Raw genomic sequence first — 27,436 nt, forward strand, 5'->3', positions numbered from 1 at the left:
TCATCTGGTTTATTTCATTTACCATAATGGTTTGGAGATTCTTCCACAGTGTAACATGTTTCAATACTTCGTCCCTTTTTCGTGGCAAATAATATTCCACCGTATGGCTCTACCACATTTTGTCTATCCATTCAACTGTTGATGAGCCTTTGGGGTTGTTTCTACTATTGTGAATAGTGCTGCTATGAACATTTGTGTACAAGTATTTGTTTGAGTCTCTGAGATTCTTTTGTTTGAGTGAGATTTTATAGTTAGCCAAGTCCCTTTATGTCCATTCTCTTCCTAGTAAGAAGGAGCATGCATTTAAACTAGTCGTATTACCCCAAAGGGGAACATGTTAGGGCCTCACTCATCAGTAAGAATCACTTCCACTTGACTAAGCCTGTCAGGCCCCAGTGTAAAATCTGGTGCAGAAGAAAGTGGTTTCCAGTTTGGAGGGTCCTTCTGATATGGAGAGGGTCCATGTCTGAGAGCTAGCCTAGGTCATCTCCATGTCTGTTATGTCTATTACAGTTCTGTTGGTCAGTCTGTGCACAGTGGGGTGGGGGTAGAAACAGCTCTCAGTAGCACCCTCTCCCTCATTCAGCTCTTATTTACTGAGCTGTGCACTGTGCCAGGCCCTGGAGTTACGAAGCCAAATCAGACATGGTCCTTGCCTTAGAGTAGTGGCGAAGTGGGCACTAAACAGACAAACATAATATGAAGTCAGAAATGCATAGGAGTGGTGTGATAAAGGTGCTGGACGGGGGACGGGGGGCGGGGGGGAGTGGAGTGGGCAGTGACTAACTTTCCTGGGGGAGTTGGAGCGTTGGGTTCTTAAAGACATAAAGGCAACCACAAGGTGAGAAAGAGGATGGAGGGAGCGCTGGGTCTCAGGAAGAGAACAGGCAAAGCTAGGAGAGCAGCAAATTGCATTCCTTGTTTGGAGACTAGCAAGGTCAATAGCACGGCTAGTCTCATTAAGTTCACAGGCTCATCAGGCCAGGAACCAGGCTGGAAAAATGGGCAGGAGCTAGGGAAAAGCCTTGTGTATTACAGTCAAGAAACTGGTGAGTCAGAAACTAGGATGAATTTTAGGCAGGAAATGACCTGATGAAGTCTGTGTTTTGAAAAGGTCCCTTTGTAACAAGTGACTGATGAACCAGTCTCCCATACCCTCCCTCCTGGTCTGCCTTCTCTGTCATCTCACTGGCGGTAGGCTGGCCCTGGACTGAAGTGCAAGGCCAGGAAGATTGCCTTCCTCTTCACACATGGACCTCTCATCAATTGCCCCACCCTCCTTGTATACAACTTTCAACAAAGATGAAAGTGCCAACAGCAGTTAATAAAAAATCCATCTATACTGAGCTCTTCCTGACCAAGTATGTCATCTCTCCTGGAAGTATTTGAATTTAGAAGTAGGCCAAGCTCAAACAAATGAGTGAACTGTTCATGATGGGAATTCAGCCACCCAGGGATAGGCCCAGATAGATTCTGATAAAGTTGTTTGGAAGATTAAATGAGGTCATTTGAGGGCCTTCCTGATACCCTCACGCCATAGCCCCTCCTGCTCATCTGTATACAGTAAGGTTCCCACCCCCACGCCCCGCCATCCTGCAATACTTTCTTTTTTTCTTTTGTTTTTTTACTTTTTATTTTGAAATATTTATATTTAAGAAAAGTGGCACAAGTAGTACAGAGTTTCCATATGCTCTTATCCCATTACCCCTAATGTTAATGTCCTGCATCGACATCGTACTGCTATCAAAAGTAAGAAATTAACATTGGTACAACACTACTAACTGATCTACAGACTTCATTCCATTTTCACCAGTTTTTCTACGAATATTAAAGGTTTCTTTGGAAATCACGTGTCTAAGACAACAGTTGAGTTTGCTTTCTTGTCTGCCTTAAATTGAGGCACGCTTCAGAAACCCCACTCTCCCTGGAAACACTAAAGGGAGTGCCAGCAGACCTCTGATGATCCAAACTTGGCACATCTCCATTTTGGCATCCATTTGGGGTATTCTGCATCCTTTTACTCCCCGTACCCCACCTACCCACCCATCCTTTCTCCTCCTTTCCTGCTCCCCACTCTCAAAAAACTACATCGTGGGCTTCCCAGACCCCACACTACACAATGCGTTGTTTTCATTTTCGGTGAGCTCTCGAGAGCCTTGTTCCAGACCCGAGAGGTTGGCCAAGGAATGTGTAGCTATTGACTCCCACTGTCACTGTCAAACTCCTGTGGGCAGTGTTTCCCCATTCTCGATCCGTGGTGCTTCCTGACTGGATACTCCTACTGCTGCCACGTTGGTCATCATTGCTGTCAGCTCGCTCATGTGACCATCCCTCATGAGCTCCTTGCTCTGGGGAAGGGGGAGACCCCAGAGGTGGAGGGCAAAACTGTGTTTGCTTTTCCCTATCACATGACAGCGACTTCCGAAGGTTGAGGGGCTGGTAACACAGTAACTAAATTACCTTTATGAGAAACAGGAGTGCCTATCACAAAGCGCCCAGGCATCCTGACATCACGATGAGGTAGCTGGCACATGTTCGTGCCAGCTGCTGTGATGAATGGCCAGAATTCCGTTTGCCCTCTCCTAGTGCACTTTTCTTCTCTCTAGAATGCAGCCTCGGGCACGCTCGCAGCAAGTACCCTTGCACTCTTTCTGCCTTGCTGCTTCATGTTTTTAATTTGCTGAGCATGGAGGGCATCAACGATGAAAGAAGTGTGAGCTGGAGAAAAGCATAAAGCTGATTAATGTTGGAGGAACGTTCGTTCCCCTCCAGCCACAGCCAGCAGGGAAAATGGAAAGGATGAAAGGCGATTGCGACTTGATGTTTAAAAGAAAATCTTTTTGCCACCCAGCAGATACCAAAACATCTTCACAGCGGAAGGCCCCTGTAAGCAATGCAAAAACTTCTATAAACAACCTTTTGGAAGGAAGCTGTATACCATGGTCACAAGTGCCAGTCTGGGGCAAATCTAGTTCTTCTGCTTGCTGTGTCACATTAGACAAGTTCTTTTCTCTTTCTGACCCTATAATTTTCTCATCTGTAAAATAAGAATAATTACACCTTCACCTTCTGTATAAGACTGTTGTGAGGATTAAATGACTTAATATTGATTTTATACATAAATGAAATTTAACAGTGCCTGGCACAGAGTAAAGGCTCATTACAAAGCCTCTTATTTATTATTAGGCTGATTTAATTTAAAGTAGTATTGAAAAGTAGAACATCATTACAGATCCAACAGCCTGGTATTCAAGCTTCAGTTTGAATTTTGAGTTTAAATCCTAGCTCCACAACTTACTGGCTTTGTGAATCTGAGCCAGTTACTTAACTTCTCTGAACTTGAGTTTCTCCCTCTGATAAATAAGGATAATAACACTGCATAAGGGGCTACTTTGATGAAAGCACTTAGCATAGTACTCAGCACAAAGAGTGGCAGACACTTAATACATGTTTATTTTTCTAGTGCTGTGGTTCTCCACCGCATTCAAATCACCTGAGACCTTTTTAAAACGCTTGAATACCTAAGCTGCATCCCCAGAGACTGACTTAATAGGTACGAGGTGGGGTTTGGGCACTGGTATTTTCGAAAGCTTCCTAAGGAGATTGTATAAGCAAACAGGACTGAGAACTACTCCCTAGCAGGTGACATTACATACTGTTTTTTTTTTATTTTGTTTGTTTTGTTTTTTATATCTGTCCCCAAGAGACTAGCCAGAATATCAAGAATTCTGGGCACAGTCAAAAATTTAATACACCTGCAGCTCTAAGCCCTTGATAAGAGATATGCAGCCAAGGAATTGCATTCCATTTTATTCCGAGAAACAGTATTCAAAGGGTCTTTTTAGAATCTTTAACTGGAAAGGTGGTAAGAAGTTTAGCCTAAGCCTCACACATAAAATATGGAAACTCCCAGTAGGTCAGGGATTTATATCTGGGGGTAATTCCAGGATTTTGTCCTCCCAAGAGATATAAATTGAGGCCTTGAGGGTTTAATGCGGGGGAGGAAGAAGTGTTCTCATAATGACACCTTAAAAATCCAGAACTCTACTAATGCCTAGGGATAGAAAAGCATCGTCTGTAATAGTGGGGGTGGGAGTAGGGAGGTGCATTCTGGTCTCCGGACTTCAGTCTCCAAGATCCAAGGCTGGGTCATCAAGAAACTTCTTTCTCCCCATAGGTTTATGGTATTAGCTACCCAATAAAAGTGGGGGTAATTTTACAACCCAAGTAAAATTTAAGCCAAAAAGGCTTCATCAACATTACTCTAGGATTTATGAAAGTAAACATTTAGAGTGCTTGCAGGATTTTGCAACATTAAAATTTCAGTGTCTTTATGTCAGGTATATGATATATTCGTTTGTACGTGTACTTAAAGGTTACGTTTTTAAGAGCTTTGCACTGCAAACTATTTGGAGAACTACACTGAAGATACTGCTCCCATCTCCACCTTCAAAATGACTGTTTTAGTGAATAGGGAGTAGAAAGCAACTGAAAACCAGTGTCTTTTAAGGATCAGCTCTGTCAGATTTTTTCACCTGGTTTCCTATTCTAGTGGGCTTTCTAGACTCCCTCACTGAACCCTCAGGTGTGGAAGTCCAGGGTCACAGCACTGACCACAGTCGATTTTACAAAGTAGACGCTTAGTAAATAATTCTCCTTTCAATAAATGTCTTCTTTGGTAACTGTAAGTACTTTAATAATAATTGTATGTTACCTCAGTGTAGCAATTTTTTAAAGGTTTTACACAACTTGATAGGATCCTCATGACTGTGACTTACAGGGTCGAGAGGTCAATTATTAGCTTCATCTTATAGATAAGAAAACCATAGCTCAGAGCACTTGGGAGGTTGCCTAAGGATATGCAAATGTTAAATGTAGAAGGAGAATTTTGTTCTCCTGATTTTTGCTCTAAAGTACTTTAACTTAGAAGAAACTAAAGAAGATAAGTGATGCTTTGTTCAGATGATGTGTTGATTGCAGCCAGGTTAACGGAGGAGGAGCATCCAGGCTAGAAGTCCGCCCATAAGCCTGGCAGCTAGCCTTCTGCTTGGCTGTGGTCTGCCTTTCAGAAGCGGATTGATATTCTGTACTCTGGTGTCTTGAGCTTATCATAGGCCCTTGTGGGAGGTTTTGGCCTCTGTCCTTTCAAGCTGAACCTGCCATCTTGGGTCCTAATCTCCAGCCATTTGCCAGACTGTCACTAATCACATCACTTTCTGGTATCCCCTTGTCTTCAGAATAAAATCTCTGCCCTCCCTTTTATTATTGTCATTTGAGGCAGCAAAAATTTTTTAAAGATTATTTTTTTAAGTTTTAGGGGATTATGAAAGCAAGTATCCATTGGCATTTGCTCTGGATTTCCTGGGATTTAGTGACTCATTTGAAATTGTCCGGTCCATGGTTTGCCATGGACCTCTCTCTGCAGGGTGGAGAGAATAGGTCTCAAGCAGGAGCCACATAACTGGACTGCCCTCTGGTTTCTTTCCAGCTGCCCCCAGCTTCTCACCCCATGGAGTCTCCTAACTGACATATCAGTCCAAGTGTAGATTGGGGATAACGCGCCCACGCCTTTGTAGCAAATGAAGAGGAAATACTCTGTGCTTAAAAAAACAAAAGACTGTAGAACATGTGCCCAGATTTCCAACTCATTCCCTCTTTACTCTTACAAGTACATCATCTTCCAGCCCACCACCAGCTGCGAAAATAAAAGTGTTTTCTCCCATATTTAAGGATGATTCTGTGCTTCAGGATGATTTTTCTCGGGGTGAAGGAAACTTGACCGACGTGACCAGCAGATGTTTTAAACGATGGAGGGAACTGAGGAAGAAGTCGGATTCCTTAGCCCAGTCTTTAGGATACTGTGCCCGACTGCGCCCCCTAGTGACTGTCTGGGGCATCGCGCAGTCAGAGCCAACTGCAAGTGTGTACTGCACCTTCTAATGTCTGCGCTCTGTTTTTAGAGATGAGTACGAAGAAGATGGATTCTGTCAGCCGTACAGAGGGATTGCGTGTGCAAGATTTATTGGCAACCGCACTGTCTATATGGAGTCTCTGCATATGCAAGGGGAAATAGAAAATCAGATCACAGGTAGGTAGCAATGAAATTATATTCATACCTTGCATAACAATTTTTCTCGCCAGAAGTTTCATTGAGCTCTTCTCTTGACAAAGGATTAGGCTAAGCACAGGGGTTAGGAGCAGGGCCATAAAGAAGCAGGAGATGCAATCTCTGCTCTGGAATTTACATTAGAATAATTTATTGAAATTTGCCCTTAGAGGAAAAGGAGGCTTTGAGAAGTCTCACATTCATTCAAACACTCAATAAATATTATTGGGTGCCTTTGGCATACCAGGACCTGGGCTGGGCACTGGGGATGTGAGGCTGTGGGGAATCAGCCAGGTACGTTTCTGCCCTCACAGAGCTTACTGTTTGGAAGCAACGTTGTGTCGACTGAAAGCAGATGAATTTAGAGTTCAGAATTCTGGATGCTAATCCCAATATTGCCATTACTGTGACTTTGGGGAAAGTCTCTTACTCTCCATGGAAATCTCTTTCTTTCCCTGTGAAGTGAGCGAGGAGGCAGGATGATCATAGGTCTATTCCTGCTCTAGCTTTCTCTATTTTACCCTTCACTTTCCTGAATTGAAAGTATCTTTTTCATGGAAATCTAATAGTGAAGCACTATCTAGCGCACGTGAGGTACGTAGTGTCGGCCACCTTGCACGATTTTGTACACCTAGTTCTGGTGGTTGCGGCCGCCTGTGCCTCTCCCATTAGTGTAGTTATTATGCCTCTGTGCCCTGTACCCTGGCAACACATTAAAATGGCCTTTCTGAAATTCTAATAAGGTTGCCAGCTTTAGCACGGAAAAATACAAGACATCCAGTTACATTTGATAATTTTTTAGTATGAGTATGTCCCAAATGTTTATCTGAAATTCAAGTGTAACTGGGTCCTTTGTAGTTTATCTGGCAACTCTAGGATCTAAGAGAGGCAAGAATAAACCCAAGGCAGGCACACAGAACAGCCAACAGTCCAGAAACTATGTCCCGTGAGGACTTTGAAGGAGCTAAGAGAGGGCCAGGGGAGCTATTTAACCCGAAGAAGCAACTGTAGGAAGATGTATTTGCCCATTGCGAAAGGCTTCAGGCTTTCAAGATGAAAGTCTCTGTGAAATTCCAGAGCAGAAGCAGGACTGTTGGGGAGGGGCTATTGAAGAAACATTTCAACCTAGTAAAAGAACATTTGAACATACTTTTTACTAAGTATTCACAAAAATAACCGGGAGTTCTGATATAAATATTTGGTCACCCAATTATATTAATCCTCTCTTGGACATTTTCAATGGACATCAGCTTACTGGAAAGTATTAACATTTTTTTTAAATCCATTTAACTTTTTTAACACAGCATTTCCCAAACTTGTTTGGTTAAGGAACCCCAACTTCTCAAACACTTTTAACATCCTACAGAATTAATGTTCTGAGGAACATACTTTGTGAAACAGTGTATTAACAACCTCTTAGGCTGCCTTATGAGTATAAGCTCCTTGTCAGTAGAGTTATGCAAAGGCTAGTGCTCTTTTTGTAGAGGGGTAAGTGGTTAGGCTAAGTGACCACTAATATTCTATAATACACACTGGAACAACTGAGTTGTGCGCTTCGAGAACTTCCAGATGAGTTGCCTCATTTTCAGAAGATGGAATAGAAAGTATTCAAGCCACAAAGAAGTTAAACAAGTTACCCAAAGTCATCCAGCAACTCAGAGGCAAGACACAGAACTAAATCCTGTGATCGGGCTCAGTCACTGCATAAAGCAAGTTCTGCCCTGCAGCTGTCAAATGTTTTAGAAGCCTCACAAAACTAATAAAAAGTACCGGATGAAACACAAAGTTCTGTTGCTTTGTAGTAAAAATGAAAAATATATTGTACTTTAACCTAATTAATTCTTTTTATTAGGAAACGGTACATATGTAACTTAATCCTGTTTTTTTAACTTTGTAGTCAAAATTATTTTCTTCAAGCCAGTGAAAGTAAGCTGCTTAGACATCTGAAATGAATCTCCTTCTCTTGGCCTTGTCTGTTTGAGCACAGCAGATTCTTTCCAATGTGTGTTTACATCTGATATCTGTTGACTCGATAACCGGGAGAGATAAACCCTGCCCCTGGGAGTTTATAATTGTGTTTGTTTTCCAGCTGCCTTCACCATGATCGGCACCTCCAGTCACTTGTCTGATAAGTGTTCTCAGTTCGCCATTCCTTCCCTGTGCCACTATGCCTTCCCATACTGTGATGAAACCTCATCTGTCCCAAAGCCCCGGGACTTGTGTCGCGATGAATGTGAAATCCTGGAAAATGTCCTGTGTCAAACAGAATACATTTTTGCGAGATCAAATCCCATGATTCTAATGAGGCTGAAACTGCCAAACTGTGAAGATCTCCCCCAGCCAGAGAGCCCCGAAGCTGCAAATTGTATCCGGATTGGAATTCCCATGGCGGATCCTATAAATAAAAGTAAGTGGTAGCCCCTGACCTTCTGTGCTGCCTCGGGGGCCAGCAACCCCATGAAAACTGGATCTTGATCCCTGGTAATGATTCGTGTTGATAGTCAGATTACCTTCCAAGGGGCCAAATACTGTGTGGGGCTGAGCATTCAGCGGTGGATTAGATGCAGTGCCTATCTTCAAGGAGTTGCATGACGATGATAATTTTAAAATATGGTCTCTGGTTCCTTAATAACTTAAAAATAGAATTGCCATATGTCCCAGCAATGCCACTCCTGGCTATATACCTGAAAGAATTGAAAACAGGTGTTCAAACAAAAACTTGTACAGAAAGGTTCATAACAGCTCTATTCACCACAGCTAAAAGGTGGAAACAGCCCAGATGTCCATCAGTAAGTGAGTAGATAAATACATTGTGGTATATCCACATAATGAAATATTATTCATCCATGAAAAGGAGTAAAATCCTGTTACATGCTATAACATGGCATGAACCTTGAAACTACTGTCATAGAAAGAAGCCAGACACCATTGTATGAGTCCATTTATATGAAATATCCAGAGTAGACAACTCCAGAGAGATAGAAAGCAGATTAATGGTTGCCAGAGGCAGGGGGAAGGGGAGAGTGGGCAGTGACTGCTTAAGGAGCATAGAGTTTCTTTGGGGGATAACATAAGTGTTCTAGGATGAGATAGAGGTGAAGGTTGCACAATATTTTGAATGTTCTAAATGCACTAATGGTAAATTGTATGATATGTGTATTGTGCCACAATTTAAAAAATATGTATGTGGAGGCTTACCTCCATCCTCCTTTGTCTCACCTCCATGAAACAAAAGACCGTTTTTCTGTGCATTTCCCATGTGCGCTGGCATGGCAATGGCCCTAACCCCTGTCAGAAATCCATAGTGCCCTGCTGCTAACTAACATTTTCTGAGAACTAGATTCTTTATTACAGGACTCATGTGCAGAAATGGAAAAAAACAGTCCCTGCACCATTCACTAGGAAATGACTCCTGTGCCCCCAGGTCCCACCCCAGTTCTGATTCTTTTCTGTGTTCAATATCAAAAATACTTGTGGAGGACTGGTTTTCTTCCTGAAGCATAAGCTGTAAATCCTCCCAGGAGTGTCACTGCAAGGCCGGCTCTGTGTCCCATCAGGGAAGCCTCGGCCGTGAGGGTAATCGCACGTCCTCCCTCCAGAAACTGCTGGCCAGGAGCTCCAGCACCTCCTCTGCTTCTCTCTCACAGTTTGGGCTCTTCTTCTGTGTATTTCAGATCACAAGTGCTATAACAGCACAGGTGTGGACTACCGGGGAACTGTCAGTGTGACCAAATCAGGGCGCCAGTGCCAGCCGTGGAATTCCCAGTACCCACACACACACACCTTCACCGCCCTCCGCTTCCCAGAGCTGAACGGAGGGCACTCCTACTGCCGCAACCCAGGGAATCAGAAGGAAGCTCCCTGGTGCTTCACCTTGGATGAAAACTATAAGTCTGACCTGTGCGACATCCCAGCATGTGGTAAATACCGTCATTGCCTTTAAAAGATTCAGTCACTTTAAAAGATCCCCACTCCATGCCCCTTCCCTTAGGAGAATCGTGTAAGGGGGCAAAGGAGATTGATAGTGTTTGTTTGATCTCAAACTGTTTCTAGGATAGGTAAACCTTGCTGCATTGACATAAAACACGTTTTAGGGTACCAAAGCACACTCTCAAGGAGGAAACTGCTTCTATCCCTGCAGCCATTGTGTTAGTGACTCTAACAGGCACCGTCTCTCCAGAAGTACAGCTTATCACCATCATTCATGTAGTGAAATGTGTTACCCAAGATGGTCCGTGTCCAAGGGTACCTTTTTTGGCACAACAGGTGTATTGGAAGCAGAAAGAGAACTGTTTTCCCTGTGTCCTTGAGAACACCCACAAGGGAGGATGAATCTATAGCCATTACTCAGTGATCCAAGGCAACCTGTGGATAAACTGTGTCCTTTGTGTCATCCTTTTATACTGCAGAAGTATAGAAAGAAAATGAAGTTTCTGAATCAGTTTGTTCCTTTTTCTAGAAAATGTTTGGAAGGTAGGAGAAAGAGAATGCAAATGCTGCTGATACCTGGAGTTTCAGACTATTCTGGAACTGATTCAACTTCCTGATCCTAGTTCTACCTATAATGTCACCTGAGTTTCCCAGGCATAGTGGGAGAGTCAGGATGTCACAGGAAAGCCACACCAAGTAAAATGGAGCTAATAATGATATACATCCAGGGTTTTTTGAGAGAATAAATGAGTTGATACCTGGAAAACTCTACAATGTCTGGAAGATAATAAATGTTTAATAAATATTTTCTAGTGTAATTATTATATAGTCAATATATAAAGAGGAATTTATTATAATTAGTATGTAGTCTTCACATATAGAGGAATGCTTGCTCTCAGTTTAGCAGATATTGTTTGAGCCCACTATGGAGTCGGGAGGGTGAAAAAGGAAGAAAATACGATTCATGTTACAATCGCAATGCAGTATGTGTGATATGGTAGAAGTTAGCACAAATGCTGTGGAGTAAAGAAGAGGAAGCTAAAACATACTACAGAGGTCATTAGGAAAAAGTAATAAAAATATTAAAAGAACCCTTAGAGATAAAAATTTTGGAAACTATTATACTACAGTTTCATTCTTACATGTTACCTGTTACCATGGTATCTTTTCCTGCAAAATGGTTTTATAGATGGTTAAACATACTCAGTTTGAGAAAGAGGTAAGCAGACCCTTTTTGTGTCGCTGGGCTTTAAAATGCCTTCATATGCAGCATAAAGAACAAATTATGAAGTTAACTCTTCCAGAGCCACCATTGGAAACATCAAAGCAAATTATCCTGTATTTTTTAAATGGTTTGCACTTAAAATTTATGACTTTTCCCACATGCTATATTCAACATTAATAGGAAAGGAATAAAATAAAATGTAGATTTATAATCATTACTTAGTTGCCCCATCCCTTCTCCTACACCAGGTAGGTGTGAAGATTTGCAAGAGAGCCAGGGATAAAAGCAATACTTACTGAGCATATCCCATGTGCCAGGCATCATTCTTAGAGTTTCAGAGGCTTTATTTATGATAAGGGGGTTAAGAGGGTTAAGAATACCCTCACGTTGTGACAGGTATTCTTAACCCTATGCTGCCAAGGAAGAAACAGAGGCTCAGAGAGCAACAGAGTCACCCCGCTAGTCACTCCAAACTCATCTTCCTGCTACTTCACTGTGCTGTCTCAGGAGACTGATGTGTGTCCTTAAGGAAACCAAATGGATTATTTTAAGGAAGAAACACACTGTTTACTCGACTCTGGGTGAACACCGTTGTCCTTTAGGTGACTTCTGACCCTTAATTTCCAACTATAATCCTCATCAGAAGTAGGGAGATAATCAGACATAGAGAACAGACTTGTGGTTGCCAAGGGGGAGGGGGATGGGGGGGAAGAATTGGGAGTTCGGGATTAGCAGATGCAAACTAGTATACATAGGGTTGGATAAACAACAAGGTCCTACTCTGTAGCACCGGGAACTATATTCAATACCCCATGAAAAAGAATGTATACCAAGATATGTATATCTGAGTCACTTTGCTATAGAGCAGAAATTAACACAACATTGTAAATCAACTATGCTTGAAAGCAATTTTTAAAAATAAAATAAAAATAAAAAATAAAGAAGTAAGGAGATAATTTGCTCATAAACTGGAAGATTTGTTGATAATCGGATTCAAGCTTTATTATAATGAATTTAAGTCAAGATTCAAAATGATACCTAAAAAAAGTATTGCTTTCCATTTCAACGGTGTTCCTAAAGCAGTCAGACAAACACACTCTCCAAAAGATGAAAGAAACCCTTGAACAGTCTTTCGGACTGTGGACACAGAAAGAATGACCACCTATATTACCTACCATGTGCCTGCACGGTGCTTTGTGCTTTACATCTTCGTCTCCATTTAAAACTCATCACCACGCTATGGGATAGATGTTATTAACATATTCCACCAAGGTTCAGAAGGGTTAAAGGACTAGTCTAAATGAGACAACTCATGGGATTGGACCTTGAACCCTCATCTATTTGCACATAGCTCTGACCAAACTCAAAGCTTGCACTCTTTCCCCAGACATTCTGCTGTTTCCCATTTAAAGATTTTTCAGAAATAAATAAAAGAGTGACAATAGGCTCAGCCTCTGGATTTCAGTATACTGAGTCCCATAACATGATACGACATCTAAATATGTTCCCTTGCTGATGAAGAATTCCATCATAGTATTGCTCAGTATATTATTATAGTATTAATCAGTACGGTGATGTTGGAAACCCTAAGATATTTCTTTTTGAATATCAATCTGCATAATTCTGAGGACTGGTTAATTCTAGTCATATGAGGGATAAGTTTAGATGAAAGTTAAATCTGCAGATAACAAGCCAGTTTCCACCACTTACAATAATACTTTTTTTAAAAAGAAATTTTCATTTCATTTGGAAAGAAAACAGTTCCTTTTGAATTCTTCAGGCCAAGCCACAAATACATCCATTAAAGGAACAGGGAATCCTTGACATGTGATCAATAAGAAGCTGCTGAGAGGCCAGTGGCTCCCCAGGGTATGAAATAAAGAAGAGAGCAGGTCGGCATCAACTGTTGCTCCAAGGCAAGGCTTCTTGTAATTGCCCCTTGATAGCCCATCTCTAACAAAATAATCATACTAGAATCCTACTTTTATAACATTTCATTAGAGCATTTGATTTTTTTTCTCATTTCATCCTTACAAAAATCATAAAAGATAAAGCAGGAATTTCCTGCCCTGCTTTAACATATGAGACAACCAAGGCCCAGGGAAGTGGTAGGACTGACCCGAGAACACAAATTACTTAACAGAAACCAGGTCTCCTATCCCTGGGGCCACTCACTGCTGTTTGTTCTGTACCAGTGGTTCTCAAACAGGGAAAGTTTTGCCTTCCAGGGTGCATTTGGCAATATCTAGAGATATTTTGGTCATCGCAGCTGGGTGGGGTTGGGGGATGCTACTGGCATCTATTGTGTAGAGGCCAGGGATGCTGCTAAACATCCCAGAGTGCACGGAACAGCCCTCACAAAGAATTATCCAGCCCAGAGCACCAGTAGTGCCAGGTTTGGGGAACCCTGAGACTGAATAAGAATTATATAACTTAGACTATAGAATATAGCATATTGTATATAGTGTATAAATTATACAATTTAGACTATAGAATAACAATATTCAACAACAGTTAACATTTACTGAGTGCTTACAAAAAGCCACTATGCAAAGAGTTTTTTATGCATTATCTCATATATAATAGTTCTATAACTGTATGAGTTGAGTTTTATCCTACCCAAGAAGAGAAAAATGAGACATAGGTTAAATAACTTGTCCAAGGCCACATGGTTAATAAGAAGTAGACCCAGGACTCAGAGCTATAGCCAGTCTTGTAAATTCTATGATTTATACATGTGTGTGAGTATTTGTGTGTTTATATATACAAATAGGTAGGTAGGTAGATGGATGGATAGATAGATGATAAATAGATTGATAGAGATACTGAGGATAAGTTTGCATCTTATAATGAGGTGTAAGCTGTGGGGCATGTCTGAAATGAGTTCTTTTCCTCCTTCCTCTCAAATGGGATGGAGTCTCATGGGAATGTTCCTGCATTCTTTGTTAAGTCAAAGTTAAGGAGGTTTCAAAATCTCCATGGGGTTTCTCATTTTCCTACTGATATCTTTTGTTTTCATTTCAACTAAGTAAGGCTAAAAGAAGTATAGACCTAATTAAATGCAGAATGTGAGCATTTGTTGTACTTTCTAGAATAAAGGCACTTGAGAACAGTCTGCCCCAGATTGTTTTATCTGTGAACTTTTACTCTAAGACAGAACATAAAATTAAACACAACCAAATATGTCTGCTGTGAATTCTGGGAATTGGCTCAGCGAGGGCTGTGTGCATGTGCCCAGGCAGTGCCTGGGAAAAGCTAAAGAACAAAAGATAGTTTGAGCCAGACTTGACCTCTCATATTCCCTGTCTTTTCTTTCCTATCCCAGGCATCCAGCAATTAGAATGGTTATTATTTATTCATTCACTTACTGAAACCAATATGTGTTGAACTTCTACTACACTTTAGATTTTGCTAACAAGCCACGCCCTCATGTAGCTTACAATCTAGTGGAAGAATCAGATGAAAAAAGTACAAATCACATTAAGCACTGTCTTACAGTTCCCAGCGTTAATATGTGCTGTTATGTGCTTTTCTGTTTGTGCCATGATGTCTGCTGTTGGTTGAACACTGTGCTAAGTTCTTTACAGCAGCATCTGGCCTACGACTTAGCTGATGCTCATTAAAATGTGCTGAGCTAACCCTCATAATAACCACATGTTAAAGGTATCTCCTCCATTTTACTGATGGAGAAGCTGAGACAATGTTATTTTTACTAAAGCCAAGATCAGATCCACAGGACTCAAGGTCCGGCCTCTGTCCACCATGCTACAACTACTTAAAGGACACATTCTAGCTTATTCGGAGGAATAAACATTCCTTTATAATTTTCCTCTTCCCTTTGATCCTTATGAGCTCTCTAGGTCTTTGATTTTCTTATCTGAAGCTGCACAGATGCAGGAATGGAGCCCCCAGCCACAAGGCATCTACTCTGAGACCCCAGGGTGCTCTACTTAGCCTCAGCCTGTTAGGGACTAGGTCCCCCGGCAGCTCCACCCAGGCCTCACAGCGTTTGTCCTTTTCCCATTAAGTCCTAGTTCTCCTCCCTTCCTGGCAGCCCCAGGTCCCCAGTCCTCAGAGTTGGCCATCTTCTCTGAGATCCTGCCTGCAAACCTTCATTCACTATGCTGTCACCTCTAGTCACTGTGGCCACCTCCCAAGCCAAATACTGTGGGCTGGGCTGGGTGGAAACAAAGTTGAAAAAGAAACATTTGCCTGTCTTCTTTCCAGCTGGCACCTAGGCACACCTCCCAGCTTCACAGCTTCACTGTAGCCCTTATCATTGCTTTTCTGTGCAGCCCTGAGTGGAGAACCATGGAAAATATCTGTTTCTTTGGGAGCTCCTTTTGCAATGACCTAGCCATTTGCCCTTGTCCGTATTCTACCACATAGCTTATATTCTGTCTGTCTCCCCAACTAATTGAGATGCCCTATTTGTTTCTTTCTTGAATTGTATGGGGAGGCGGAACCTTGATTACATTCCTGTTTTCATATTCAAACCTTGGCCCTTTATTTCACTCTAGATAAGTCCTGAGCCACAGTTCTTCCACTAGCCAGGCCAGCATGTCTGATTCACCTCTAATTAAAGGTTTCTCCATCTACCAAACAACCAGATCTTCCAAACAGCAGTAGAGTAAGTCCCTTACATACGAACCTTCAGGTTGCGAACTTTCAAAGATGCAAACTCGCGTTCCATCAGCGTCGGGCGTGAGTGAAATTGCAGCTTGCCCTCCGTCTCCTATCGCTGACGATCCTTCAGCTCTACCATCTCCCACCTCCTCTCCCTCCTCCAGTCAGTAACTCTTCTTGCCTGTTCACTCGATGCCAGCCCCTGGATGCCAGCTGTTGAACTGTACTACTGTACTTTTCAAGGTACTGTAAGATTAAAAATGTTTTCTTTATTTTCTGTGTTTGTTTTTAATATATTATTTGTGTGAAAAGTATTATAAACCTATTACAGTACAGTACTATATAGCCGATTGTGTTAGTTGGGTACCTAAGCTAACTTGGTTGGACTTATGTACAAATTGGACTTAAGAACGTGCTCTTAGAACGGAACACGTTCGTATGTAGGGGACTTACTGTGTTGTTTTTACACCTAAACCAGCTTCACTGAAGAGTACCCATTGATAAGAAAGTGGTGAACCATTTGGCTCAATTTGGAGTTTTCATACCTGGCCTGTTGCTTTTGTATTTCCTTTTAAGTCCTTGCCTTGCAACGGTTTGCCAAAGGGCACGTTGCCCAGTTCTGTGCCTGAATAGCCCTGACTTGTCCCATAACCTTACAAACACCCGCCCTGGGTTCTGCTTTGTCACAAACCATTTTCTCTAACGTGGTGGTTTACAGTTTGGGGCAAGGCAGATGTTTTCCAGATTGCGAACATTGCAGTTTTTAACTCACTCTGTCAGCAGCCTTCTCCCATATTTCACAGAAGACCTGTTGTAAGGCAATTTGTCTTTCAGCCATTTCTTCAAACCAAAATTGAACATTACAGTGAATTGGATGGTGGGGAGGGGGGAAGGAGGTAGGAGGAAGGAATAGAGTACTGCTTTGTATAGTCTGAAGTTTTCCGGAAGAGTTATTTTTGTGCTACAGAGATTTTCAAGATGTACTTTGGTCTCCAGTCTTTATATATTTTCGACAAAGTAAAGAACAATAGTTACCAAAAACTTATAACTGAGTCATGTTCCACAAACATTTTTCACCATGAAATAATTTTCTCTCAAAAGTTTTTTTATTGTCCCCAGTATGCATTGAGTCATTTACGTAGTGTGTCAGCTACTCTAGCAATAAGCTTTTGGAAGCCCTTAACTCTTTGGGCCCACTACCATGCCAATAGGAAGTGCTCCTCGTCATCTTGGACTTTTGGTGACAGAATTCTGCTATAACACCACAATGATTGTTGTTATTGGCTTTGCATCAGTCAAGATTCTGGCAGGAAACAAAAGGCACAGGCAAATAGACTAAGAATTTTATAAAGAGATTGTTTTTAAAGGTGTTGGCAGAGTTGGGATAAACCAATGAGGTACAGGACCTGGGGCTAGCAGGAGTGGGAAGCATTACCATTCTAGGCCTGGAGAGTCAAGGGAATGATCGGTTACCCCTCTCCATAGAGTACAGCTGAGGCTGAAGAGAGGGCTGCCCGGTGTGTGCTGTGACCTTTGGTGGAGGGATGCAGAACACACCAACCCTACTCTCTCTTCTTGTCCTGGGGTTCTTCTTATCATACCAGTGCCTCCTATCAGCTGGACCTAACTGGAAGCCAGAGTCCATTACTCCTGTACATAGAGGTCAGCCTCAGCATAGAGCTGGATAAAAAAGGACTAAGACTGGATCTGGTGAGCTGAGGACACTCAGGGAAAATATTCATCACTGGCTTTAAATCAATTGCTTCGTAAGAGAGTCCGGAGTTCAGTAGGGGTCTAAATAAGGTATGTCAGTCAATTCAGTTTATAAGATCAGAGAACCTTGAGAGGAACGTAGAAGTCAACCAGCCTCTGCTTGAACATGCCAGAGACCTCCAGAGACAGGGATGTCTCTCTACACCAAAGTGATTATGGGGTGGCTCCCCCCGCTCAAAATCTGCCTTTGTATGCCAGAAACTAAAACTTGTATGTGAAATCTCCTGAATTTTTTTTTTTTTAATGTGAGCCACTAATTCAGACTGGGGGAAAAAAAGCCTAGTAAGGAACAAGTGTATTTACTAGATCTGGTTTTTAGCCTCTTGTGTCATTTCTCATCCACATTTGAAGACATCTATTGCATCCTTCATTCGATTTTTTTCTTTGGTCTAAAGAGCTTGTAGCTCTTCCCACCTTTCCTTACCCATCCTCCTCCTCCTCCTCCTCCTCCTCTGAATGTTTCTTGCTCCTTCAAAGTCCTTCTTAAAAACATGACTCTTAGAGTAGAAAACTTTTGATGTCTTTTAACCAGAACCGACCAGGAGAGGACCATGATGTTCTTGACCATGACTCGGTCCTGCCAATGAAGGGTATTCCATTGCTATAATGCCATCTATGAAAATTTTTCATGCTGTTGTTGGGTCCAACTGAGCCTTCAAGTCTTCACTAAAACTTATTAGTCTTCTTTTGTTTGTTCATTTGTCTTTAATTTGGTTACCTCAAAAATTATTTAGTAGATTTGCTGAATCATGGACTTCTCTAAGCAAGGTCTTTAACCTAACTCCAAGCTATCATATTTATTTGTAAAATTTCAGCTGTTGGTTTAAGGGTCATTATTTTAGCCTGTTGTGTATGAATCTCTAAAATTTTATTTCTATAGTCAATTAGGTATCTTTCCTAGTTCAGGCCATTTTCAAGTTTGATAAACATATCACCATCAAGTAGTTGATGACAGTGTTGAACAGGCAGGTTCTCTCAAGGATAGCCTTCTATAATTTGATGTTGTTTTGCTGATTAACACTGTTAGGGTACAGCCATGTGGTGAAGTACAAACATCTATTGATATTATTATCTAGCCCTACATCTTTTGTCCATAAGGATATCATGCATCACCTGGTCAAGTGCTTTGCTAAAGTTTAACTGTGCTTGGTCTACCACTCCAAAATAATCCTATCAAAGATGAAAAATATTTAATTTTATAAAACTTATTGGATTTTGGAACTTAAAAAATTAGCTCAACTGAAAAGTGGGCAAAGGACTTAAATAGACATTCCTCCAAAGATAATATACAAATGGACAACAAGCATATAAGAATATGCTCAACATCACTTATAAAGATTAAAGTAATTAAAGAAATCAAAGCTACAATAAGATCTCACCTCATACCCATTAAGATGGCCACTATCAAAAAATAGAACATAACAAATGTTAGCAAAGATGTGGAGAAATTAGAACCATTTTGCACTGTAGGTAGGAAGGCAAAACGTTGTAGCTACTATAGAAAACAGTATGGATATTTCTCAAAAAGTAAAAAATAGAATTACCATATGATCCAGCAATCCCACTTCTGGGTATACAACTAAAAGAATTGAAAGCAGGATCTCAAAAAGATATTTGCACACCCACGTTCATTGCAGCATTATTCACAATAGCCGAGAGTAGGAAGCAAGCCACATGCCCACCAGTGGACGAATGGATTAAAAAAAAATGTGGTGTACACGTACAATGGAGCATTATTCAGCCTTAAAAAAGAAGGAAGTCTTGTCACATGTAACAACATGGATGAACCTTGAGGAGATTATACTGAGTGAAACAAGCCAACAAAAAGACAAATACTATGATTCCACTTATATGAGGTATCTAAAGTAGTCAAATTCCTAGAAACAAAAAGTAGAATGGTGGTTGCCAGGGTCTTGGTGGAGGGGGAAATGGAGAGTTGCTGTTCAATGAGTATGGAGTTTCAGTTTTGCAAAATGAAAAACTTCTGGAGATCTGTACAACAGTGTGACTATACTTCACACTACTGAAATGTACACTTAAAAATGGTTAGGATGTTAAATTTTGTTATGTGTTTTTTACCATAATTAAAAATTTGTTTTTGATTAAAAAGAAAAGTTTAGCCCAACTCTTTCCTTTTATAGAGGAGAAAACTGAGGCCCTGAGATTTAAAGAAACTTTTAGTGAACTCGTGTGGATTCTAGTTGCTAAGGTTTTTTCTCAAGAGCTCACAAATGAGTTACTGCTCCTAACTTAATGTGGTTAAAACATTTTCCAAAGAGAAAAATGTTAATCACTGTATATGGGCTATTCAGAGTCTTTTAAAGAATTCGTTTGAGAATACATAAGGCAATAGATCATCTACTTAGTATTTCCATTATTAAGTCAAGAGAGGGAATGGCTGGGCCCAGCGTGCCAACTGAAGGGCTAATTACCACCTTTTCTCCTTCGGCTTCCAGGTATACGCCTAAATATCACCAATGCAGGCCCCTATCTGCCACAGACCTGCTTATTTTGTAGTTTTCAGATAATAAATGGTGGCTATTCCTGTTTGTTTTCTATGGTTTTAAAATTTTTTTCAGACAAGATCATAATTCAACTTGTTTAATTTCATTTGAATTCTAAGGTTCTGTAAGACTCCTTCCCACCTTTGCCAGATTTAAGGTCTGAGCACTTTCGTGTTTTAACTCAAAGTAATATCCCAGATATGTTTCACTTCATAAAAGTACCTCTTGAATGAGAAATTGTGTTTACCTTGCTTTAAGCCCCAGGAGAAGAAAGAAGTATTTTTTCTCCATTATATTTAATTACTAATCAAAGTATTGAATATCATTGTAAAAATAAAATAGGAATGTCAGATGTGAACTGTGATACCAAATTGTTGATTTTTAAAAGGAAATTAATCATGTGGTGTGGACTAAATTGTTGGTTTCAAAAAATCCCAAGTATTTAACTTGATGTAACTAAATATGTGCATTTAACTTTTAAACAGTTATTCCAAAGTATTAAAAATCTTCCCCATTCTAATTTTCAGCCAATTTTCTTTGCAGTGCCTCGGAAGTGTCCATTACCCTTTAAAGTGAATAGTAAGGATAATGTCTATTGTTCTTATGTGATTCTTTTTAATAGTATAGTTCCCACTAGATATTAGTCCTTACTGAGAAGGAATCTTGGAATCTTAAGGAGAATGATGAAAAACAATTCCATATAGTATTTTAATTTTTATTAGCCGTATAATTTAAAAAGCACAGAGCCATTGAAGACAGACTCGCATTCCAGCCCTGACTCCACCACTTCCTAGCTTTGGCAAATTTATCCCTTCTCAGCCTCAGTTTCTCTGTTTGTGAACTCAAGATAACCCAAAGTGCTGGGTTAAAATGAAGAATAAAAATGCTAGGATATTAAAAAGGAGTTGGTCAAATGTTAGTTTTCTAATTTTCCATGAGTAAGGTTAGTTGTTCTGTGGAATGTTTTGTTTTTTGGGGGGTTTTAGTATTTTTTTAAATTTATTTATTTATTTATTTTTGGATGCGTTGGGTCTTTGTTGCTGAGCGCACGCTTTCTTTAGTTGCAGTGAGCAGGGGCTACTCTTCATTGCAGTGCACAGGCTGCTCATTGCAGTGGCCTCCTATTGCAGAGCACGGGCTCTAGGCACACGGACTTCAGTAGTTGTGGCACATGGGCTTAGTAATTGTGGCTCACGGGCTCTAGAGCTCAGGCTCAGTAGTTGTGGCACACAGGCTTAGTTGCTCCGCAGCATGTGGGATCTTCCCGGACCAGGGCTCAAACCCGTGTCCCCTGTGTTGGCAGGTGGATTCTTAACCACAGCACCACCAGGGAAGCCCCTATGGAATGTTTTTATATGAAGTTTTTTGAGCCAGACACCGACTCCCCTTCTGGCCAAATGCAGAGAGCTGTGTGGGAAAGGAAGCGTGTCATCAGTAAGACTTACAATAGGCCTGAATTTGTTTTCTGTCACTTCCAACATGACCACGTAGTGTTCTGCTTGATTATTTCACTTGGCAAGAAGACATTGTGCTAGTTTTGCATATCCTCACTGTAATCGGAAGGAGCCAAGTTTGACGACGTTTAAAGGATTTAGCTTCTTGAAGTTTGTTCTCCTGCAGACCTACAGGGGGATTTGTCCCAGACCTCCCGTTTACAGTCAAAGGCGTTCTGTGAATAATCTGATACGGACTAAGTACAGAATAGACTCCATTGTTTGCCAGATAGGTGAGAGCCCTACTTTCTCTTGTTGCTAAAAATGTCGGCCAGAGAAATGACTAGCATTACATTCGTACTAAATTAGCTTCGTTCCTTTTGTAATCTTACCCTCATAATGATTTCACTGAAAATCCAAGAATAACAAGAAGAACTTACCCCACTAGGGTCCTGAGAAATTTGAAAGTATTTTATAATGTTAACACTAAGCATAACATCCAACAACTATGCAGCAGTTTTAGATTTTCCGAGGTTCTTTTGTGAACATCCTCTCTCACGTGAACTAAACAAGATGGGCAGAGCAGGTACCATTATCCTCCTTGAATAACTGAGGAGATGGAGGTCAGTGAGGTGACTCTTGCTTAAGGTTATTTAGAATTTCCTGCCCCAAACTTTTATTTCCGGAATCTTTTCCTACTCTAAGGGTGGGGGGTAAACATTGGGTGATTGAGTTGTAACAGGTACTAGAATAGATAGTTTCTATGTTACTTCACTTATGGTTTACAACAGTTCTATGAAATAATCCCATTTTACAGATGAGTTTGCTCAGAGTGGCCAAGTGCCTACTCAAGGTTACATAGATAATGACAAAGGCAGTCTTCAGAGGTTTCTCACTCTAAAACATAATCTTCCTTTATTCTGCTACATTGTCTATATAGAGATATAGCAATCTCTCTCTCTCTATCTGTCCACCCACCCACAGACATGCAGACACAATTGTTACTAAAACACCCGAGACCCAGTTCCTAATGACTAGGATGATTAGAGTAGACTCCAGAGATGCCTGGGTTATATGTCTACCTGCCACAGCGTACAAAGTGGGGAGTTCAAGAGCAGCGTACCTGGCAAAGCTTTTGTGTTATTCCCCACCTTTCAGACCTCCTTCATTCTTCCTACCTGTGTGAAACAAGAAAAATCCTACCATGAGAAAATAGATGCAAAACAAAAGCCACTCTCAAAGTACTGGCGGTCTAGTGTAGTAGCTGGAACAGGAGGTGTGAAGCAAGACCAACAGGAGAGGAATCCAAGCTGTTGAATTACTAGCTGCAGGTCCTTGGGCAAGTAAATTAACCACTCTGCCCCTCAGCTTCCTCACCTGTAAAAATGGGGACGAGGATGGCGCCTACCTCATGGGGTTGCTTGTAAGGATAAAATGAATGAGTTTTGAAAAGTGCTTAGAATACTTAGCCCATATTAATACTTAGATATACTAGAATACTAGTATATCTAAGTTAGAATACTAATATATTCTACTTAGAATACTAGAATACTTAGCCCATATTAATAATAACAGCTAACATGATTTTCTGCTGGTAGAAAACACTCAAGAAATATTAAAACTATCATTTTTATTATACTCAGTAAGCAGATTTTACCCTTCCCCAGCTCGTCTGAGGGTTAACCCACAGATCACAGTCCCAACACCCAGGTTTCTGTGCCCCTTCCTAATTTCTTGTGTTGAGTCTGTTTCTGTGGGGAGTGTGATTAATTACTGCCATATCTCACTGAACAGGTTCCCAAAGAAGGTGTGTGCAAGTAAAGACTATGTACAAGTATATTCTCACTTACCAAGCTTTGCTGGGTATGCGGCTTTTGAACTCCCCACTTTGTATGCTGTGTCAGGGAAGAGGGACTGTTTAGAGGGACTTCTGGTCTCTCTTCACCACTCTATCCATACTTCCCTTGTAGTATTTCCAATAGCATATTGTAATTATCTTTTCTCTGTTTTCCTTAGCAGATCACGAGGTCCTTAAGGGCAAAGGACATGTCTTATTTCATTTTATATTCCCAGTACCTAGTGGAGTGCTTGGCAGTAGTAGCTGTTTGTTTATTGACTGACTGAAACAAATGGGGGGATGAGGGAATGGATGCATGGTTAATTCTTTTAAGTAAATAATCATCTCTGAATTTTGTGTCAATCTGAATTTTCACACTTTGGATTTTCTTAAAGCTAGATAGCTGATGAGGTTACTGGTGATCAGGACATGTCATTATGCATCCCCTCTAATTACTGTCCCATAATGCTTGCATTGTTTTACCAGTCAAATAATTCATTAATTTTAGTATATGCCCAGGGTATTTAGTTTAATGGTCAGACTCAAACCAAAAAAAGAAAAGTATGTGTCCTTGTGTCCTTCTATACATGTTATATTCTTTTCCAAGCAATGGTAACAGTGGATGTATAAGATTTCAAAAATATACTTCAGGGCTTCCCTGGTGGTGCAGTGTTTGAGAGTCCGCCTGCCGATGCAGGGGACACGGGTTCGTGCCCCGGTCGGGGAAGATCCCACATGACGCGGAGCGGCTGGGCCCGTGAGCCATGGCCGCTGAGCCTGCGCGTCCAGAGCCTGTGCTCCGCAACGGGAGAGGCCACAACAGTGAGAGGCCCACGTAAAAAAAAATATACTTCAGAGGGTTAGCACTCATAATTATTGAGTTCATATGAAACCATTTAAGAAGAATTCTTGGGTTTCAAAAAAGTGTCAAGTTATACACTGATGCTGTGCAAGAGGGAATTGTAGACACCATCCAAAACAGATACTTCACTTTTGTGGATGAGAAAAAGTGAGACACAAAGAGGTGAATGATTTGTTCAAAGTCATACAGCTCATCAGAGACTGAGCTGGCCCTGACTTCAGGTCCCCATATTCTCAGGCCAGTGGCTTTGTGGACCCTGGGCCAGGATTCTTTAGTGATATTGCTTCTGGAAGATACAGGACTGGCCCTATATGTCCAAGCCAGCCAAGACAAGGACATGATTTCTGGAACACCATGTTGTGGTGGTTGATTTGGGCTGGCAGCCAATGGAAGAAGAGACCCCTGGGGTCCACATTAATGCTCTTAGATGTATACAGTCCATCCATCTGGCGTTTAACTTTTAAGGTGTTGGAGAAATGCAGGTCTGCTGCTGAGGACATCAGAGGGGGGACCCACACACACGTGAAGTCTTCACAATGTCCCTCTGCAATTTTTAAACGTTTGAACTTTAAACTTTTCAACTTTGATAAACTACACTGAAGGTTTGATGGAAACAAATTATAATAAGCAAGGTTCTTTTTTCTCACAGTAGATTTGTGTGTATAGAGGAATAGGAGGACATTTTAAGCTCTGCCATGTAATATTATTCCATGTTATTTGAACTAGTATAACTTTTGCTCTTTTCCATTTTCTACACCCAGATTCAAAGGATTCCAAGGAGAAGAATAAAATGGAAATCCTGTACATACTGGTGCCTAGTGTTGCCATTCCCCTGGCCATTGCTTTGCTTTTCTTCTTCATCTGTGTCTGTCGCAATAACCAGAAGTCATCATCACCGCCTGTCCAGAGGCAGCCAAAACACGTCAGAGGTCAAAATGTGGAGATGTCAATGTTGAATGCATATAAACCCAAGGTAAAACTAGCAGTCCTAAGCTGTGCTTATTCTATAGACTTCAAGTTAAAGCAACACTTATAACCCACCCAAGCTTAGAAATCAAATGATATAGAATCAGAAATTTTATCAGTGCTAGAGTTCATTTTCAGCATAGCCATGCATTTCTAACTTTGTCCAAGGCAGCTTGAGTATACTTTCATCAGTGTGACCAATTCGGTGCTGGGCCCGTCCTAGCACTACCTTATGTAGAGTTTGGGCTGGAAGGAATTCTTATGAGATCATCTCTTCCAGCCCCGGGGGACTCAGAATGTGGACTATTTTTCCACATTTTAAAGAAGGAAATTCCATTCTCTCCCAATCAAACTGAAAGAGATGAACAGAGAGAGAGAGATCAGACATTGTTTACTAACTTCACTTTCAAAAAATCCTTTTGCTTGCACAACAATGTGCAGGTATTAATACTACTGTACTGTACTCTACACTTAAAATGGTCAATTTTATGTTATGTGTTTTTTACCACAATTTAAAAAATCCTTTTCATGCCTAACCTTAATCCCTTTCTCTTTGGTTTAAACATATTTTAAGAGAAGTGTTGTCCTTCCCACAATCTTTGAATGCTGCTTTATAATAGCCCACCTTAGCCTTCTCCTCTCTTTGCTAAATCAACCCACTTCCTTTTAGTTTTTCCTCAACATCTTTCAACATTTGGGTTGCTCAGGGTCCTGGCAAGGAACCCAGGGTCACTGGCCCTTTCCTTAAATGGAGCACACACCACATCTTGAGGCTGAAATACAACAGAGGCTTTCTCTCCGGAAAGCCAGCACCCCAATCCCTGGCCTCTCGGGAAAGAGATTTCATTTAAATAATTTAAGATCCTTGCATCCACAGAAGCCTGCCTTTTCATTGTGTTCCAACTCCATAGGAACATTCATTCAACAAATATTTATCTTCTCTGTGGGTTAGTGACCATATTATTCCTTTGACCCTCATAAAGAGGAGATGCATCACTTTTTATACAATTTTAGGAAAAAAGTTGCCTTCACACTCAAATCAATCCTTTTACCCAATAAGAAAAGTAGCATAATTGGGCCTGACACATAGTCCTCATTTGATTTTATTTTGCTTTGCTGTTGAATTTTTTTTTTAATTTAAAAAGTCTTAAAATATTTTTCTATTGCAAACTCATACTTGTTGGTAAGGTTTTGGGGTTTCTTAAATGCTAAAAGAAATCATTTTTTAAGTATTCTGTTCCAAGCAAAACCACTGTTCTCTCTCTCTTTTTTTCTAATTTATTTATTTTATTTGTTTATAGGCTGTGTTGGGTCTTTGTTGCTGCGTGTGGGCTTTCTCTAATTGTGGCGAGCAGGGGCTGCTCTTTGTTGCGGTGCGCGGGCTTCTCATTGCAGTGGCTTCTCTTGTTGTGGAGCATGGGCTCTAGGCACACGGGCTTCAGTAGTTGTGGCTCGCAGGCTCTAGAGCTCAGGCTCAGTAGTTGTGATGCATGGGCTTCGTTGCTCCACAGCATATGGGAACTTCCTGGACCAGGGCTCGAACCTGTGTCCCCTGCATTGGCAGGTGGATTCTTAACCACTGAGTTCACTCGGTGGCTTGGGGAATGGGTGGCAGTGGAGGTTTAACTCGTGATATCCTAGCTGCTAGCTAGCCAACTTACATACATTACAGCGTGTTACATAATAGCACAGTTAATCCTTATAAATGTAATAGGAGAAAATAGAAGGGTTAACATTATTGCACATTCATGTAGTCACACCTAGTTGACCGTTTACATATTCCATGACTTCAAACTTCTAGTGCAATAGTCTTTGTTCTGTGAGAACCTTTCCCTGTCATTTCTGTTATTAAATTCTGAGAAGCCTTACAAATGCTAGAGCTCTGGATGGGAGAGAGAGCCAGATCAGTTTGGTTCTAGTAGTCACTGTGCAGCAGCCACCATCCTGGGAAGGTGGGCTCCTCGTTGCTGTGGCAGGAATTATAGGAAGAATCATCTCCATTTGAAAAAATTACCTGTGTTGTAGGTCAGCCTCAATCTGCAATTCAATTCCATTCTAAGTGGAGGTTTATTTTGCAACACATGATATGTCCAACAGGCACGGTGTTTTGGATTTATGTTGTCTTTCAAATAAAGATCTCAGGGGGCTCCATGGCACAAATAGAGAAAACTAAT

At 41.0% G+C, this 27,436-nt stretch overlaps 1 protein-coding gene across 1 annotated transcript in view; it reads left to right on the forward strand.

Moving 5' to 3' along the window:
• ROR1 (receptor tyrosine kinase like orphan receptor 1) overlaps positions 1-27,436 on the forward strand; it is a gene marked incomplete at both ends in the record, with an annotated part of 413,713 nt that overhangs the window by 371,921 nt on the left and 14,356 nt on the right. The window contains 4 exons of the mRNA XM_079698342.1: positions 5,961-6,088; positions 8,196-8,513; positions 9,781-10,026; positions 25,058-25,269. Coding sequence (XP_079554468.1) covers positions 5,961-6,088; positions 8,196-8,513; positions 9,781-10,026; positions 25,058-25,269 — 904 coding nt within the window. The remainder of the gene's footprint in view (positions 1-5,960; positions 6,089-8,195; positions 8,514-9,780; positions 10,027-25,057; positions 25,270-27,436) is intronic.

This window comes from Hyperoodon ampullatus (genome assembly GCF_949752795.1).
Source record: "Hyperoodon ampullatus genome assembly, chromosome: 2".
NCBI lineage: Eukaryota > Metazoa > Chordata > Mammalia > Artiodactyla > Ziphiidae > Hyperoodon > Hyperoodon ampullatus.